General features: G+C 41.8%; 1 protein-coding gene across 1 annotated transcript in view; it reads right to left on the minus strand.

Moving 5' to 3' along the window:
• Nucleotides 1-17,358, minus strand: part of LOC121283860 (von Willebrand factor A domain-containing protein 3B-like) — a 330,503-nt gene that overhangs the window by 68,793 nt on the left and 244,352 nt on the right. Inside the window, 4 exon segments of the mRNA XM_041198660.1 lie at nucleotides 353-466; nucleotides 2,880-2,964; nucleotides 6,788-6,896; nucleotides 9,932-10,352. Coding sequence (XP_041054594.1) covers nucleotides 353-466; nucleotides 2,880-2,964; nucleotides 6,788-6,896; nucleotides 9,932-10,352 — 729 coding nt within the window.

Below are 17,358 nucleotides of genomic sequence, written 5' to 3' on the forward strand. Positions count from 1 at the left end.
CTTCCTAGCTGATACTAAAAATGACTGTTGTAGACTCAAGGGTCACACCTCTCATTTGCAGTTCAAATTCAGTGACGATCCTCTTCCTTCTCCATTTCTAGACTTCAACCATCCCCTTTCAATAGCACAGTCTTGTCTGAAAAAATTATTCTCAGGATTTGGGTATTGCTGGCAAGGTTGGCATTTATAGTCCATCCCTAGTTGCCCTGAGAAAATTGCTGTGGGCTGCCTTGCCATTTGATACAACCAAGCAGTTTTCTAGATCACTGCAGAGGGCAATCAAGAGTCTACTACATTTGTGTGGAAGTCGAGTATTGCACAGAGGTCATTCCAGGAGCAGAATTTTAAGTACCAAGCAACAGCAGGCTCAGTTCAACCCCCGAAAAGTAGCATTGGATCAGAAACGTGACGTGATCACGCACACTTCCAGGTTTGACCCGGGAGGAGTTGCAGGCCAGCAGAGAACCTGCCAAAAGCTGTCAGGAAAGTCATTAAAATATGCAAACAGCTAATTAACTGAACTTAACCCCACATTCCGGTTTTAACAGCCAGCGCACGGATTCCTTGAGCTCTCTGCTAGACAAGAGGGAGGTGTTTCTTCAGCGGAACTGACAGGCTGGGAAGCCTTCAAAGAGTGAAACTGAATAGCTGCAGCCATGCCTGGGTGAGAGGCTGGCGCTCACAGCATTTCCTGAGGGTGTGCCCTTACAGCCTGGCAGGTGATCTCCAAAATCTTAGAAATCAGTTCACCTGTTTTGGACTTACTGTGAGCAACAACATAATAGATTTGCCACTGGACTATTAAAAAAAAGGCAGAATGAGATATTGGAGATAATGAGATAATGGATAATAATGGTCACCGCACGGACACATGTCCGCAGCTGGAGGAGGCAGGTTCGGCTGAGATCCCAGGACACGGAGGACTGCTGGGGAAGAGGCATCTGCGTGGTCCAAGTCAGATGTCGATTGAGTCAGATGAGTCACGTTGCCTGAACAATCCCCATCCACCACCACTCTCCTCTGTCTGGCTGAACTTGTTTACTCACTGAACAATTTCTCCTTAAATTTGTCTCACTTCCTCCAAATAAAAGGTGCAGCTATGGGTACCCACATGGGCCCCAGTTATGCCTGTCTCTTTATGGGGTATGTGGAACATTCCTTGTTCCAGTCCTACTCAGGCCCCCTTCCACAACTCTTTTTGTGGTACATCAATGACTGTTTCGGTGCTGCTTCATGCTCTCTTCTGGACTGGAAAAATTTATCAATTTTGTTCCAATTTCCACCCCTCAATCACCTTCACATGGTCCATCTCTGACAATTCCCTTCCCTTCTCTTCCCTGACCTCTCTGTCTCAATTTCTGGTGATAGACGTCCACCAATATTCATTACAAGCCCACCGACTCCAACAGCTACCTCGACTACAGCTCCTCACACCCCACTTCCTGTAAGGACTCTATCCCAGTCTCTCACTTCCTTCGCCTCCTTAGCATCTGTTCCGATGATACCACTTTCCAAAACGGCACTTTTGACATGTCTTCCTTCTCCTTAACTGGAGTTTCCCACCCACGGTGGTTGACAGGGCCCTCAACCGTGTCTGACCCATCTTCCGCGCCTCTGCCCTCACACCTTCCTCTCCCTCCCAGAACTATGATAGGGTCCCCCTTGTCCTCACTTTTCACCCCACCAACCTCCGCATTCAAAGGATCATCCTCCGACAATTCCGCCAACTCAAGCATGAAGCCACTACCAAACATATCTTCCCTTCAACAACCACCCCTCCCCCCTTGTTAGCATTCATTCCGGGACACCCTGGTCCACTCCTCCATCATCCCCAATACCTCATCCCCCTCCCACGGCACCTTCCTATGTAATCGCAGAAGGTGTAACACCTGCCCCTTTACCTCCTTGCCATCCAAGGGCCCAAACACTCCTTTCAAGTGAAGCAGCACTTCACTGGCACTTCCCTCAATTTTGTCTACTGCATTCGCTGCTCCCATTGGTGGTCTCCTTTACATTGGAGAGACCAAACACAGACTGGTTGACCACTTTGTGGAACACTTTCAGTCTGTCTGCAAGCATGACCCAGGCCTGTTGTTTGCCATTTCAACACACCACCCTGCTCTCATGCCCACATGTCTGTCCTTGGCCTGCTGAAGCCCAATCCAAACTGAAGGTACAGCATCTCATCTTCCAATTAGGCACTTTACAGCCTTCCAGACTTAACAACTTCAGACCATGAACTTTCACCTCCATCCTCAACCCCCCTTCTTATCCCATTTTTCAATATTCATTTTTTTTATTTTTTTTATCCACTTATTTTTATTTTTATTTATTTTCATTTTTATTCATTGTTTTATCCCCACATTTTATCCTATTTTCAATCTTTTTTTCCACCACCATCCTCTCACCTCACCCCACCCCCACAAGGGCCATCTGTCAATTGTTCATGTTGTTCTTTTCAGAGTGTTTACCATTGTCCTGCTATTATCACATTCAGCTTTCTTACCTTAATGCCACCATCAGTACCTCCTATAGCCCTCACCCTTACCATTAACCTTTGTCCTTTAGTTCATAACATCTTTGTCAATATCTCCTTTGCCACCTATTGCTGGCCTTCTATCCAGTTTCACCTGCTCCACCCCCCTTAAACAGTATAAATTTCGTCACATTTTTACTTTCCTTTAGCTCTGAAGAAGAGTCATAAGGACTCGAAACATTAACTTTGTTTCTCTCTCCACAGATGCTGTTCAACCTGCTGAGATTTTCCAGCATTTTCTGTTTTTGTTTCAGATTTCCAGTATCCGCAGTGTTTTGCTTTTATCAGAATGAGATAAGTCAGTTTCATATAAATTTCACTGCTGTCACATTTAGTCATGCACCTTCTCCATAAGTTGCAGAAACATGTTGCCAGGGGTCCAAGAGTAGCAGCTTCTTGCTGTTAATCTTCTGATGTAATTTGGAAAGCTACATAAAACAGGTCAGCGATGCACAGTAGGAGACAAGAATCTCTCCTGAGTGTGGCCAATATAACTACAGGTAGAAGGTAGATGGGGAATCAGAAGAATGGATCCCTCAGTCACAATTGTCTCCTGGAATTTGTATGATTATTCATCCTAAACTTGATCTCATCCAAAATGCTGCTGCCTGTATCCTGACCTACATGAAGTCCCATTCATCACCATGCTCTCTGACCTGTTCCAAGAACACCTTGATTTTCACAAATCTCATCCTTGTTACCATCTCCTCCATGGCCTTGCCCTCCACCTCCACCCTATCTCTATGACCTTCTCTAGTCTACAACCCTCCAAGATCTATGGACTCCTCTAATTCTGGTTTTGTGTGCATTACTCCACCATCGACAGCCATGCCTTTAGCTGCCTCGGCCCAAAGCTCTGGAAATCCCTCCCTTAACCAATCCACTTTTCTACCCCTCTCTCTTCCTTTAAGGTTCTCCTTACCTCTTTGACTATGTTTTGCTCGCCTGTCCTAATATCTTTTTACGTGACTCACTGTCAAATTTTGTCTGCTAGCTATCCTGTGAAGTACTTTGGGATGTTTTATTACATTAAAGGTGCTATATAAATGCACCTTTGATGGATTTTGTTGATGGATTTTGGGGAGTTAGAAAGGAATTTTGCTGCTTTTTTTTCCCCCTCCTAAATTAGCTTAGAAAATTTTCTTTACTTTTTTTTTCTTCCAGGTGATTGCATGGCTGGATTTTTAGGGGTACAGATGAATAGTGGTGTGTATAAATATCGCACAGTGACAGTATGGGACAGATTCCTGTCCTTTATATTCACATGCTTGTTTGTTCATCAGTACTATCAGATAGCGCACATGACCAACCACTTATGTCCACATGGCAACAAACATAAGTTAGAAAGGCAGGAATGCATGTCTATCTTTTTATCATCTATTCTATAAAGAGTAATTACAATAGAAAATTAAGCTGAGCTTTAGCGCAATGTCAATTTTTGTCTACCTGAAGATATTACTTTGATTTTTTTTTTAAATGACACATTTTCCTTCCCTTTCATTGCCTTAATGCTTGTCATGTATTGCAACGTCTGCTGCTAAAAGACACAAAGGGTTGATTCTTCCTCTAACTATCGGGATCTGCCTCAGGCATAATGTCAACCTCATGCCCATTTTGGCTAAAAATATAAACTGAGATGGTATCAGATTAAAGGAAAGTAGATGGGATATAGCAGCAATAGAGAGCAGATTGGATTTTTGGATTGCACAGATATCAAGGGGTTGCTGACTCTGGTGCTGTGGAGTGGTTCTGGAGCAAGTCAATGCTGTGTATGAAAATCCCATGGTTTGGTGGCACTAGGTTAAACTTTAATGTGGGGATTGGTTGAGTTGCATGATTCCTCCTAAAACCAATTTTGCTATGCTTTTTCTTGAACCTTGTGTAGATCCATAATAAATATTAAAAAACCACGAAGAACATGATGTTCTCTGTTCACATCACTGTAAATAATTAATAGCATTCATTTTCATCTTCCACATTATTTGAAAAGTACTGGTGTCATCATCTTGCGGTAAATGACTCCTTGAAGCTCCTAATAGGTTTAAAGCAAGTATGCAATCTCACATGGTTATCTGTTTTTAAAGTCCACCCTGAGAGCAGGCAATCAGAAAATGCTGCAGATTTAAAACCCATTTCTTCCTCAGTTCATGCACTGTACAATAGAAAAGTTGAATATTGTTTCTTTTCCTGGTGGCAGCAGGAAGACACAGAGATGTGGCATTAATGAAGGCCTTGCCTCAAATTGCATTTGAGCTGAGGATTCGCAGCAATGACTTGCAAACAGATAGAGCCATAGAATGGTTACAGCACAGAAGGCAGTCATTCAGCCCATCATGCTCTCTGTGACAGCACACCATTGTGACAGCACAGAATCATAGAGTTTACGGCATAGAAAGAGGCCACTTGGCACATCATATCTGCGCCGGCTGAGAAACAAGCCTCCCAGCCTAATCCCACTTTCCAGCATTTGGTCTGTACCCCTGCAGGCTAGGCTACTTGAGGTGCATACCCAGACATCTTTTAAATGAGTTGAGGGTTTCTGCCTCTACCACCCCTTCAGATAGTGAGTTCCAGACCCCTCTGGGTGAAAAAAAACTTTCCTCATCTTCCCTCTAATCTTTCTACCATTCACTTTAAATCTATGCCCCCTAGTCACTGACTTCTCTGCTAAAGTAAAGAGGGTCTTCCCATCCACTCTATCCAGGTCCCTCACAATTTTGCACATCTCAAATCAAATCTCCCCTCAGCCACCTCTGTTCCAAGGAGAACAACCCCAGCCTATCCAATCTTTCTTCATAGCAGCAACTTTCCAGTCCTGGCAACATCCTCGTAAATCTCATTTCCAAACCTTTTTCCTGCAGCCCTGCAATTTTTTTCAGATAATGATCCAATTCCCTTTCCAAAGCCTCAGTTGAATCTGCCTCCACCACAATCTCAGGCACTGCATTCCTAATTCTAACCACTCACTACATAAAAAGGATTTTCCTCATTTCCTCCCTCCTTGTGGTCCTCTCTCAGTTTCAGGTCAGAGCCTGTGCAGCGGGCCTGAGTATTTTATTTGGCCACTGGTAGAAGCACAGCTGAGCCTCATCCACTGGAAGCATTGTTGAGTAACCATTAGGAGTGAAACCAAGGATGATTTTGTAACCCCCTACTTCTGGATTCACCACGAGAGAAAACTTCCTCTCAGCAACTGTACTGTCAAGCCCCCTCAAAATCTTATGTGTTTCAATAAGATCACCTATCATTCTTCTAGACTCCAATAAGTATAGGCCCAACCTGCTCAACCTTTCCTCATAAGACAAACCTTTTAACCCAGGAATCAGCTTCAGCGAACTTTCTCTGAACTGCTTCCAATGCAAGTATATCCCTCCTTAAGTAGAATGACCAGAACTATACACAGTACTCCAGGCGCCATTTCACCAACACCTGCACAGTTTCAGCAAGACTTCCTATACTTTTATACTCCATCACCTTAAGTAACCATTATCTTCTTAGAAGCTTATAAATCTGTCAAAATAAATTAACATTACTTGAAAGCTATTTAAAAACCCTTATCCTCTTTGAAGCTCATAAGTCTTTCAAAATGCACAAGCTCACAATACCCTTGACAGATGTGTAAACAAACTCTGCTGAGCAGAATCCATTAGTGGTTGAAAGGCAACCAAGCATTCATAGTGACATTCCTCTGAACAAATGTGTAAACAAAGCCTCCTGAGCAGAATCCATGAAAGGCTTTGAACACAAGAAGCTCAGACGTGTATCAAAGCTTTGAAACAGCCAAACAGATGGCTGAGCTGAATTTCAAGGAAAAATGAATGCAGTGGGGACATTTCACACAATCAGGAATGGATTTCAAACTGGACTAGCCTTTGAAAATTATACAATGCTGAATAGCACTTTATCCTGGGGATAATTTACCCCAATGCATTGGAAGATTTTTTCACTTTCAAAATGTAATTTGTTCCCTTGACAGATTGCCAGTTGTCAGAAGTAATTACCTGGAAACCGCATTATTTAATGGTCACTTTCCTTTCCAAAGCGAAACACTCATATCACTTACTGTACTAAAAAAAGATTTAACTTATGCTATAGCATTTCATAATGTCATGTTAATTAGGCAACACCTTTTGTACTAACCTTTCATATGGTTCCCACCTCCAAACCATGGGCTAGATTTTATGCTCCCACCAGTAGGTTTGAAGATAGGGGGTCACATTAAATTCAGCGGGTGGCCTTCCTGTTACCTACCTTCCACTCCCTGTATGAAATTTTACAAGTGGCCATCTGATTTGCAAAAAGATTTAGGAACAAGGCATATTTTGCCATTTGAAATAACTGAGGTGGAGAATAAATGCATCTTTTAAGAGAAAAAAGTTCAAACACAGGACGATACAGAGCTGAGAGAGACTGAGAGATTAATTTTTGATGGCATTAGAAAGAACCAGCATAGGCATGATGGATGAATGCCCTCTTGTGCTGAAAAACTCTTTAGTTCAATCTGCAAATTCTATCTAAAACCTGATGTCCTATAAAGACAGCAATAGACAATGTGGTCCAACAGGGCCTTCATCATGATCTGTCATTCTTGGAGCATAGTCCGTAATCTGAGCCTGAATCCCCAGATGCCACTCTAGCGTCTACTTTCACACATCATGCCAATCATCAACACGCTGACTGGTATATCACAGACTGGAGTCACTGGAACTTTCGGCCTGGGAATTCCTACATGCTCCCACCAACATTTCTCATTTTGTAGGAATGGTGGGGAAGCTTAGGCTCCTGCAGGGCCCCATGGAATCTCCCACTCAGGACTTGGACCTAATGTATTTAGGTTCAGTTCAAGTTCATGGCCTTTCTAGCACAGTATGCTGGAGTTATGGCAGGAGTACACAGGAAGAAGGTTCACAGATCTTCAGCTCTACATTATTAAAGCATGACTGTGGTATACCTTATCCATCAGTGCTTTCAACTGTTGTAAGAAATCAAGTTAGCAAAAGCAGAAATTGTTTCTGAAGCCTCATTATTAACAACAGAGCATTTGATGATGCAGATGTAGCACATCATTCCGTGCTATAATAATATTCCTTTCCAACTCCATACACTTTTTGTTACATTAAATCATTTTTAACCCAGGAACAGTGAACCAGCTAATTTCATGTATTGACCTTATGCAAGGTTCTTTGAAAGTGATGCAGCAGAACTTTCATAGTTTGATTGTTTTGAATCACTACATCTGTCAGAAGATTGACATCTCAGGCCAAGCCCACTAATGGTCATGATGTAGAATTGTCCTTAGCTGACAGATTCCATTTACCTTCAGAACAAAATCTCTACAGTTAGTACGCTCAATCACTGCCAGCAAGGAATTAAATTAAGTGCTCAATTAGTGCACTGAATCCAGAAAACCTGTCTTAGATCCTCACATCATGCTGTATGCCACATTGGGTAAATTGCAAGGTGATTCTAAGTACCAAAAAAGCCATTGCTTAGGAATGGAACAAGGGAGGACTGAAATGGAGGGAGTGTTATCTGAGAGACATTCAGACAGTCGTAGTGACAGGGGTATTGTCATTCAATTGTCCAATGTCTGGACAAACAGTGCATATCCTTCAAGACATTAATGGCTTGTTTTGTACGTTTGGTGATAATTATACATATAGCTGCTATGGTGCCTTTGGATCAGCAGATGACAATCCATAACTGACTGGTTTTTCTCACTTAAATCATGTAGGAGTGTAGGTGTTAACTGAGACAACCCTACCCTCACTATGCTAATAGGTACTAGCCTCAAACTAACAGCTACTTGTCTTTAACTGCTTACCAAGAGTGCCCTTTTCCATCTCATTGCCAGCATCCAACTTCACCCCTGCCTCAACTTATCTGCTGCAGAAACTCTCATTCATACTTTTGTTAGCTATAACCTTGATTATTCCAACACATTCCCAGCTGCGCTCCCACATTCTACCCTCCGTAAACTTGAGGTAATCCAAAATTCTGCTGCCCGTGTCCTAACTTGCATCAAGTCCGGTGTACCTATCACCCGTGCTCGCTGACCTACATTGACTCCCAGTCAAGCAACATCTTAATTTTAAAATTCTCATCCTTGTTTTCAGTGCTCTCCATGGTGTTCTCACTCCCTATCTCTGTAATCTCCTGCAGCCCCACAATCCTCCAAAATATCTGCACTCTTTTAATTCTGACCTCCTGAGCACCCCAATTTTAATTGCTCCACCATTGATGGTTGTCACTTCAGATGGCTAGGCCCTAAGCTCCCTACATCTCTCCCCATCTCTACCTCACTTTCCTCCTTTGAGGCACTTCTTAAAACCTACATCTTTGACTGAGCTTTTGACACCTGACCCAATATCTCCTTATGTGGTTTGATGTCATTATAGTTTCATATACTCATGGCATGGTTGGTGGCTTTTGGTATGCGTGATCTATGTTATTTAAAAGACTCCAGTCTTACTCTGGTGCTTGTTTTAAACTGGTTTATTATCTAAGATAGGTTACAGAGTAGGTATGTCTCTCATGAGTACAGTGTGTTCCATTCCCTGTCTCGAGCATCTAGCACATGACTGCTGATGTCACTGATACATCATGATCTATATCACTCATTGGTGTAACTATTCTATTAACTCATTACGCTACACCTCCTCCCAAGTATTTTATCAACTTCTTAACACCAATATAAAACTACGTTTTAGCTGTTTACATTACATTTCTGTCATTCCCTTTTCCTCCTACAGATTCTACCCAACTCCTACTCTTCCTCCATCTCTCCCCACTCCCCAAATCACTGTTATGAGGGATTCCGTCTCCCACAGTGTTCTCAGCTCTTTGGGGAGACGCCTTGTAGACATGGAGCTGAAGGAGTCAATGCACAAGATTACATATATGCATGAGATTACATATTTTGTTTGGTCTTGCTGAACTTGCAGAAACATTTTAGGACTAACAGAATAATTAGGATATGAGTATCTGGACGTAGCTGCCCAGTGGTGACATAAGGGGAGGTAGTTTTGCTGAAAACAAAGCTTATCAGGTTAGATGGTTTAGGACATTGCTATTTTTTGATAAATTGCTGATTCCTGATTTTAAAAAAAAGCCCAAGAGAGGGAAATGGGAAGTTGAGAAAGTCAAAATAAGTCGGAGACAGAATGTTCTTGATACGAGAAGGAGGAGAATAATGGAGGAACAAGGACCAGATTGTTTTTACATAACCATGTATGTGTGGAACTGAAAGTATAAACAAGGGCATGTGATCCAAGAGGTAATTATGATTAATGTTGCAATGCCACAAGAATGCTATAAATGTATGAGAGAAACGTTGTAACTCTGAGATGCCTCTTGGAATAACCTGAGAGTGATCTCAACCATGCATGCTTGTACTGATCAATAAGCTGCTGCTTGATTTGCTTTACAGCTGACTTGTATAGAGTGCCTTTAGATACTCCACAACATGGCCGTTCCTCTTTCTCTTGAAGGACTCCATCACCAGTGAAATACGATAGCAACTTCCCAGTATTGCTGGTAATTGGAGTGTAGACTTCAGGACTGCTGAACTCTAAGGATTTATCAGTAAACGACTGATTCAAGGTAGAATGCTGAAGAACATCAACACTTGAACTCTCTTGAGCTAGAAGAGAAGAAATTAGGACTCTGTCAAGAATCTTCTGCTCCCTTGAAGCACACTGGGGCAAGACCTGTGAAGTTGAAGGATCTTCAACTCCCATGAAGATTTTCATTGACATATCATTCACTGCTGTAATGAAGAAGGAAAAGATATTGAAGATCTGAGATTCTATTGGACCTGGACAACAAGAAGAAAAATGACATATTTCCTGTGGGCATTTCTGAAATGAAGAAGAGATGATTTCCCAATGACATTTCCGAAAGAATGTTCACTTTCTGTAGGTAGTGGTAACATTGCTACATGTTCTTCTGTGTGAGGCTGTCCACCAGGAGCAATGGGAAGATATATTGAGGATAAGGAGATAAGACAACATCATTTTCTACAATGGGGTGTATCCCTAAGACAATATGAAGACAACTTTCCTGTACAGGAGACTGAAGCTGTAGAAGCTCTGGACATTCTGCCTCGGCTTCTGTGCTAAGAGACCTCTTTAGTGGGAAGAAGGTTTTCAGCTGGTACTAAAATGTGGGCGTCAATTAACTTTCACCCACAGAAATGGGCATTACCAACTCTCTGGTAATGAGATCCTCTATGGACTCAAGCATGTTGTTCTCCCTGGAAGACTCTTCATGGTTAACCATCAATACACAAGGCATTGCATTGGTAAGTTCAGTGGAATGGAGAATTGAATGATGCTCTGCCACAGCTGACTCCTCAGACAAAAACAGAGACTTCATCTATCTCAGCAGTAGGCTGGAATCATGAACCACCTCTAGGACCCCATCCCCCAACAGATCACTCAGGGTTACATGGCCTCTTCCTAATTACTTTCTCCATGAAAGAGCCAACCCAGGCCCAAAAGGTCTTCTAAGATAAAGGCAAAATACTGCGGACGCTGGAAATCTGAAACAAAAACAAAAGATGCTGGAAAAACTCAGCAGATCTGACAGCATTTGTGGAGTATGACTCTTCTTCAGCGCTCTAACCTGCTGAGTCTTTCCAGCATGTTTTGTTTTCATTCTAAAAGGTCTTCTTGCAGATGGCCACTGTCTGCCACAGTGCCTTCTGTATCCGCCACCTTTGGCCTAGTTTCATAAAGAACTGAGGTATCCACGACCTCAGTATCCACTCAGGGTCTAATGGATGGTGTCTCTGTGATGGAAAGAAAATCACTGCTGATTGAATAAACCTCCTCAGCTGATGAAGGCTGAAAATTCACTGGTTCTACATAAAACTTTGGAAATCCCTCCATGAAAGGCATCAAGTTGTCTAAATGCAGGTCATCATTTGGTTTTTGCAGAATTCCCAGCAGTATACCAACACCTCCACTCAATAAGGACATGCATTGATAGTGAACAAGATAGAGAGAATCAACATCTGTTGCCCCTTATAACGAAAAGGAGCAATTAGCCTGCCTTTTATTGGAAGGCTTGTACTGCCTGGACTTGCATTTTAATATCTGATGGATGAAGGGGTATTGGCTGAAGTCAGTGCAGATGATTAGTGAGTATGTTAACACTAGCTCCAGTATCAATTTTAAACTTGGCATTGCAGCCTTTAACTGGCACTGTAACTGACCAAGAGGCCTGATTTAGACCAATTGCTTCCCCTAGAAACTCTATAATTTTGACTCTGCCATGATTTCCAATTTCTTGCATGGAGTGCATTTCATAAACAGTCTCTTGTCTTCTTCCCCAAGTAAAGTTGTTGGACTTACAGAAGGGCTTGAAATGTCCACACTGGCAGAATTCTGCACCCCCCACGCCGGACAATCTTGGCATCTGTGTTGTTTCTTTGCATCACAATGTTAGCATCTCAAAATGGCTGCTGTGGGGTTTCCCGCCCTTTCATCCATTGTGACGGGCTTTTGAGTGGGTGGAGTTACTGCCTGTGGGCCAACACAGTTAACAGAGTCATCTAGAACCTTGGTGTCACAATGGATTATAGCCTTGTTTATCTCTCCGAGTTCGCCCTGCTTGATCTGCCTATTGAACTGCTTGAAGTGGAGTGAGGTGGTCCTTGTTCTGTAAAAAATCTGTGAGCTTTTCATCACGGATCCCAATGACAATGTGGTTACAGATGAGTTCGTCTTCCAATGCCCCATATCTGCAAGGTGATACAGATTGGTAAGAAATAATTCAACTGATTCCCCTGGCCTTTGGGACCTTTGGTTAAAGTGGATATACTCTATCACTAGGTTTCATTCCAGGCTGAAATACAAGTCAAAGGTTTTGAGAATGGTGTCGGAGTCTGCAGAGGACCCTTCCACCCCCTGCCTGAGGAGCACATCATCAGCTACCAGACCCATGTCATAAAGCAATGAGCTGACCTGGTGCTTCTGCTCTTTAGCATGCAAGCCCAATGCTGCTCGACATTGGAGGAAGTGTTTCTTCCATAACTCACACCTTAGGCCTCTCTGCGGGCCCTTGAGATTTTCAAATGGGTGGGGTAGGGGCAGTGACTGCTCACTGGGGATGGACATGGTTACCTCCCTCCACTTTGCCTCCTCCTTCAGTAGGCTTGTAAATTTGTACCTGCTGCCAAGTTTTCTTGCACTTATTGCCGTGGTTCTGTTGATGGCACCAATGCTTCTTTAGATTGGTATCACTATCACTGCTACCAAAGGTGGAATTTTACAGGCCCATCACGGTGGGGGCAGGGCCGTAAAATGCGGCAAGCCGTTCACTCCATTGACTTTGGCAGGAACAGAAGATCCTGCTGGTGGGAAAGGCCATAAAATTCCACAATCCACCCCATGCTTCATATACTTGAGGCATGATTGCTGGTTTCTGGTATACATGACCTATCTTACCTAGAAAGACTGTAGTCTTACTCTGGTACTTGCTTTAAACTGGTTTATTAACCCTAGATATTAGATAGATTACAGAGTTGGTATGTCTTTCATGAATACAGAGTGTTCCATCCTCTCACTCGAGTGTCTAACATGTGACTGCTGATGTCAATGATACATTATGGTCTATCACTCATTAGCATAGCTATTCTATTAACCCATTTCACTCCAATTATTTGTTTTATAATGCTCCTGTGAAGTGTCTTGGGACCTTTCATTATGTAAAAGATACTATACAAATATAAAATAAAAACAGAAACTGCTGGAAAAACACAGCAGGACTGACAGCATCTGTGGAGAGAGAAACAGAGTTAATGTTTTAAATCCCTATGATTCTTCTTCAGACACTTCTTCTCCAACATCTGCAGTATTTTGCTTTTAGCTATACAAATATAAGTTGTTCTTGTTGCAACTGCTAGACAGGAAGAAATCATAAGATATACAAGGTTAACAGCAAGAAGAGCAAATAAACAATGGACATATCTAAACATAGAGCCCTCAAATGCTGCCATCAAGAAAAAAGCTTTCCAAACTGCTACTTAACTGCTCCTGATACAGCTGTCAGAAGCTTATTAAACAGGCCTTGTACTGCTGATCCAGTACAGAGTTTGTATGGGTAAGGCCGATGCCAGGGACTGTAACCTTTCTCGGTGTCACTGAATTCAACTGAATTTCCTCAACATCTCATCTCCATAATGCTCGTGCCAATCTAATTTGTGGAGCTTATAAAAGACCTCCAAATCCTAATAGTAAAAATTGGATGTGCAGCATATCAGGCATGTGAGAGTCTGCTGACACCACAGAGCCTTGCAAAATCAGGGCCTACTGGTTAACCCTCAGTACCTTGTTACCAAGTGTAGAAGTAAATCTTTTAATGCAGTCACAATGGTGTTTCTGTATGTGTGCATTGGTATATGAAATTATCAATATATTTCTGGACAGATGAGGATTCTCTGTTCTTGGCACCATGGGGGGGGATGGGGGAAGAAGGAAATGAGGAGGGTTGGGGAATGTGTAGCGCAGCAGGCAATGAATGATTAGCAGGAATAGAAGGACAAAGGAATAATAACTAGACTTTTTTCTCATTCCACTTGGGATTTGGGAAGTATTAATACAGCGCATTTCCCAAATGGAGATCAACGATGAAAGTTATAGGCTTGATGAGTCAAGTGACCTTTCATCCTCTGTTTTCCAAGATCTGATAAACTGGCCGCCATTTGCTCCTTAATGAACATAGTTTAGACTGAGATACTTTATTTTTTATTCAATGATGTAAAACACCAGATTAATTCTTATAAAAAGAAATGCCCAGTCAAACTGTGTGACCATGTTTGACTTTTCAGTACATTGACTTGGCTAAGAAATAATGCTTGGAGGCTGATGGATGTAAAATCACATCCATAATTCAGCACTTCTCATTATGCTGAGCTAATACATCAATATGCTATTGTGACAGACTCTGCCCCAGCATCCAAACTTACTCAGAACTTAAACTTCAAATTGCCTCATTTAATGAATGCACAGTCCACAGTTAAAGGTGATATTTAAACTTCGACTGCACAAGCTTGCATATGCACAAAGGCAATTTTGGTTATGTTCATATGCAATCCCATGCACAAGGGATAACTTAATCCCAAATTATCAATCAAGAAGCTTTTGGACAGCTGATGTTTTGCTCAGGTTGTGGATTGGAAGAGCAAATAGAGAATTAATTTAGAGATGTAAAAGATAATTCATAGGCACTAGGGACAGAAGCTATATCTAATTAGTATTAGCCCTTGGGCATTGGTCCTAATGCTTTTCAGTAATTGATCCCAGTGCATCAAGAGTGACGCATATGCCAAGATCTTGTTCTTGTCTATTGATAATTCACTGTCAAAATCCTAGAATCTCCACCAACTGGAACATTAGAAGTAATTTCTGTAGAACTAGAAGGGAACTTTGAGCACCATTGAATATTGCTGCTCGCTTTATCTTTTTATAACATGAATTGACATCAATGCTAAACTTTGAGCGTAAATTTTGTGGGGAGAACTTACTCCCTGAAGCAAATTGTTGAGAGACTTGCTACACTAGGAAGTCTGCTCTGCTTTGTTCCAGTATCTACTTGGAATACAGACACCAGATTCAGGCCACATTTACACTGTAAGTGCAAAGTCAGTTTGAATAGAAACCACATAGCACCAGTTATAGTGCAAATGCACTCTTATTGAATTTCAAGGATCATCCATTATGAATGAAGAAAAAATCTCTTTTGATCTTTACTGATAAGGATGGATTGCTCCCATTCAGAATCAATAGGTGAAAAATACAGCCTAGAGCTTCAAGATCAGAAAATATTCTCTAATTTGGTGTCAACTGTCAGTCTCACTAAGAGATGAAATATTTGCACCTTCAGGAAGGCAAAACTATATTGTGTATATAATTCACATGGTCCATCTCTGACACTTCCCTTCCCTTCCCTTCCTTGACCTCTCTGTCTCAATTTTACTAAAACAAAACTATATTGTGTACTTAATGGAAACTCAAGATGCAATAAAAACAACACATAACTGTTGCTAAACAGCCAACTGACTGGTATAAATAGCAAACTATGAGCCATTTGTTAGGACTGTAAGAATGGCTAGAGGAGAAAAGAACAAGATCCTTCCAGTTCGTCTTCTACCACCCGGGGGAGTCATATGATAAATAGTAATGGAGTTGACTAAGCACGGCAATCAATTAGCCTACAACAGATCCAGGCACAACACGAGAAAAACCCTTCTGGTGGAGACCTTTGGGAACCATGGGTCTGAAGTTAACCATCATTCTTCCCACACTACTTTGACTAGGAAGAAATGCACGTTCTCATCAGGTAAGCACAGTAGCCAGTATTTGAACCATTAGAAAGGTCCACAGGAGATTTAACAAAATAAAATCCAGAGTCATTATCCCTTTGAAATCACCCATTAGTAGATTATCATCTGGTTCAAGCTTAATAACATTCTAAGAGCAATAAAAAGAGACAGCTCAAAATTTTCTCTCTTTGCCCCATTATAACATTGCGGCAATGTATGCCATGAAGTACTCTGAGGGAAAGCAACAATAAGATCAAACCAGAAAAAATTAACTCCAATAAATAACACATCTTTCTTGATAGTACAACTTGTTTGCTGGTTAAATTGAGGGCCTCTTTCGACAGCAAGGATTTGATCTGACCAAGTTTTTGATACAAAGTATGATGCAAGTCAATGAGGACAATGCAATGAGGAACACAAGTTTCACCACTCCCACAAAGTTTCCCCAGCAAATACTCCTTCCATTATTAATCAGAATATTCAATTAAACTCTCTGCCAGTTTTAATTTGACACTAATTATAATCCATCATCAGAATTGCTTCATTTAATCAAAACATCATTCAAATTATCTTTTTTAGAAGCACTCATGATAAGCTTTTGACAAAGTCCTTTCAGTTAAAAACATAACCAGTGGATTTCAAAATTATCCCTTTGATAATTTAATCCTTTTCCACCAAGGATTTCAAAAGTTTCCTTGATTTGGTGGGCAACAAGCAAACAGGAAACGTTGTTAATTCTGCACCAACTGATAACATCTAAGAAGTAACTGTACCAACATCTGTCGAAAATATTTAAGACAAGAGATATTAATGGATATGGTTGTGGGAATAAGGAAAAATGCATTTAAATTATGGGTGGGAGTGAGGGGATTGGGGTAGTCATGCATGGTCTGTGAAAAGAGGCTTGATGAACTGATGGGTCTTTTCTGATTCCAAGGGCCAAATTTTGCTGTCGGTGAGCAGAGGGCGGGGCCCGCTCGCTGATGCATAAAATGACGCGGGATGACGTCAGGCAGAACCCCCGACATCATCCCACCCCATTTAAATTTTCAGGAAGGCAGGGGCACAGTAAAATCAGCTGCGGGCCCGCTGACCTGTCAATGGCCAATTGAGGCCATTGACAGGATCATTTAAACAATTAAATGACCTGCCCGTCCAACCTTAATGTTGGTGAGCAGGCCAGGAGCCACTGCGGCAAATAGAGAAAACATGAAACCTCATCCAGCGGCGGGATGAGGCTTCATGTAGGGTTTTAAAAATTTTAATAAAGTTTTTCTGTAATTCTGACATTGTCACATGAGGGGGACATGTTAGGGAATTTTTTTTTTCTATTTTTAATATTTTTCAAAGTGGAAGCAATCTCCCCGAGGCTGCACTTAGCCTCAGGTAAATGTGCACTCTTTCGTGCGCATGCGAGAGAGCGCACTCTCACTTTTAGGGAATCCTCCCCGCCCACACAGGAAGCGCATAGCACTTCCCGCCGGACATCACGCTG

Source organism: Carcharodon carcharias, chromosome 11, assembly GCF_017639515.1.
Source record: "Carcharodon carcharias isolate sCarCar2 chromosome 11, sCarCar2.pri, whole genome shotgun sequence".
Lineage (NCBI taxonomy): Eukaryota > Metazoa > Chordata > Chondrichthyes > Lamniformes > Lamnidae > Carcharodon > Carcharodon carcharias.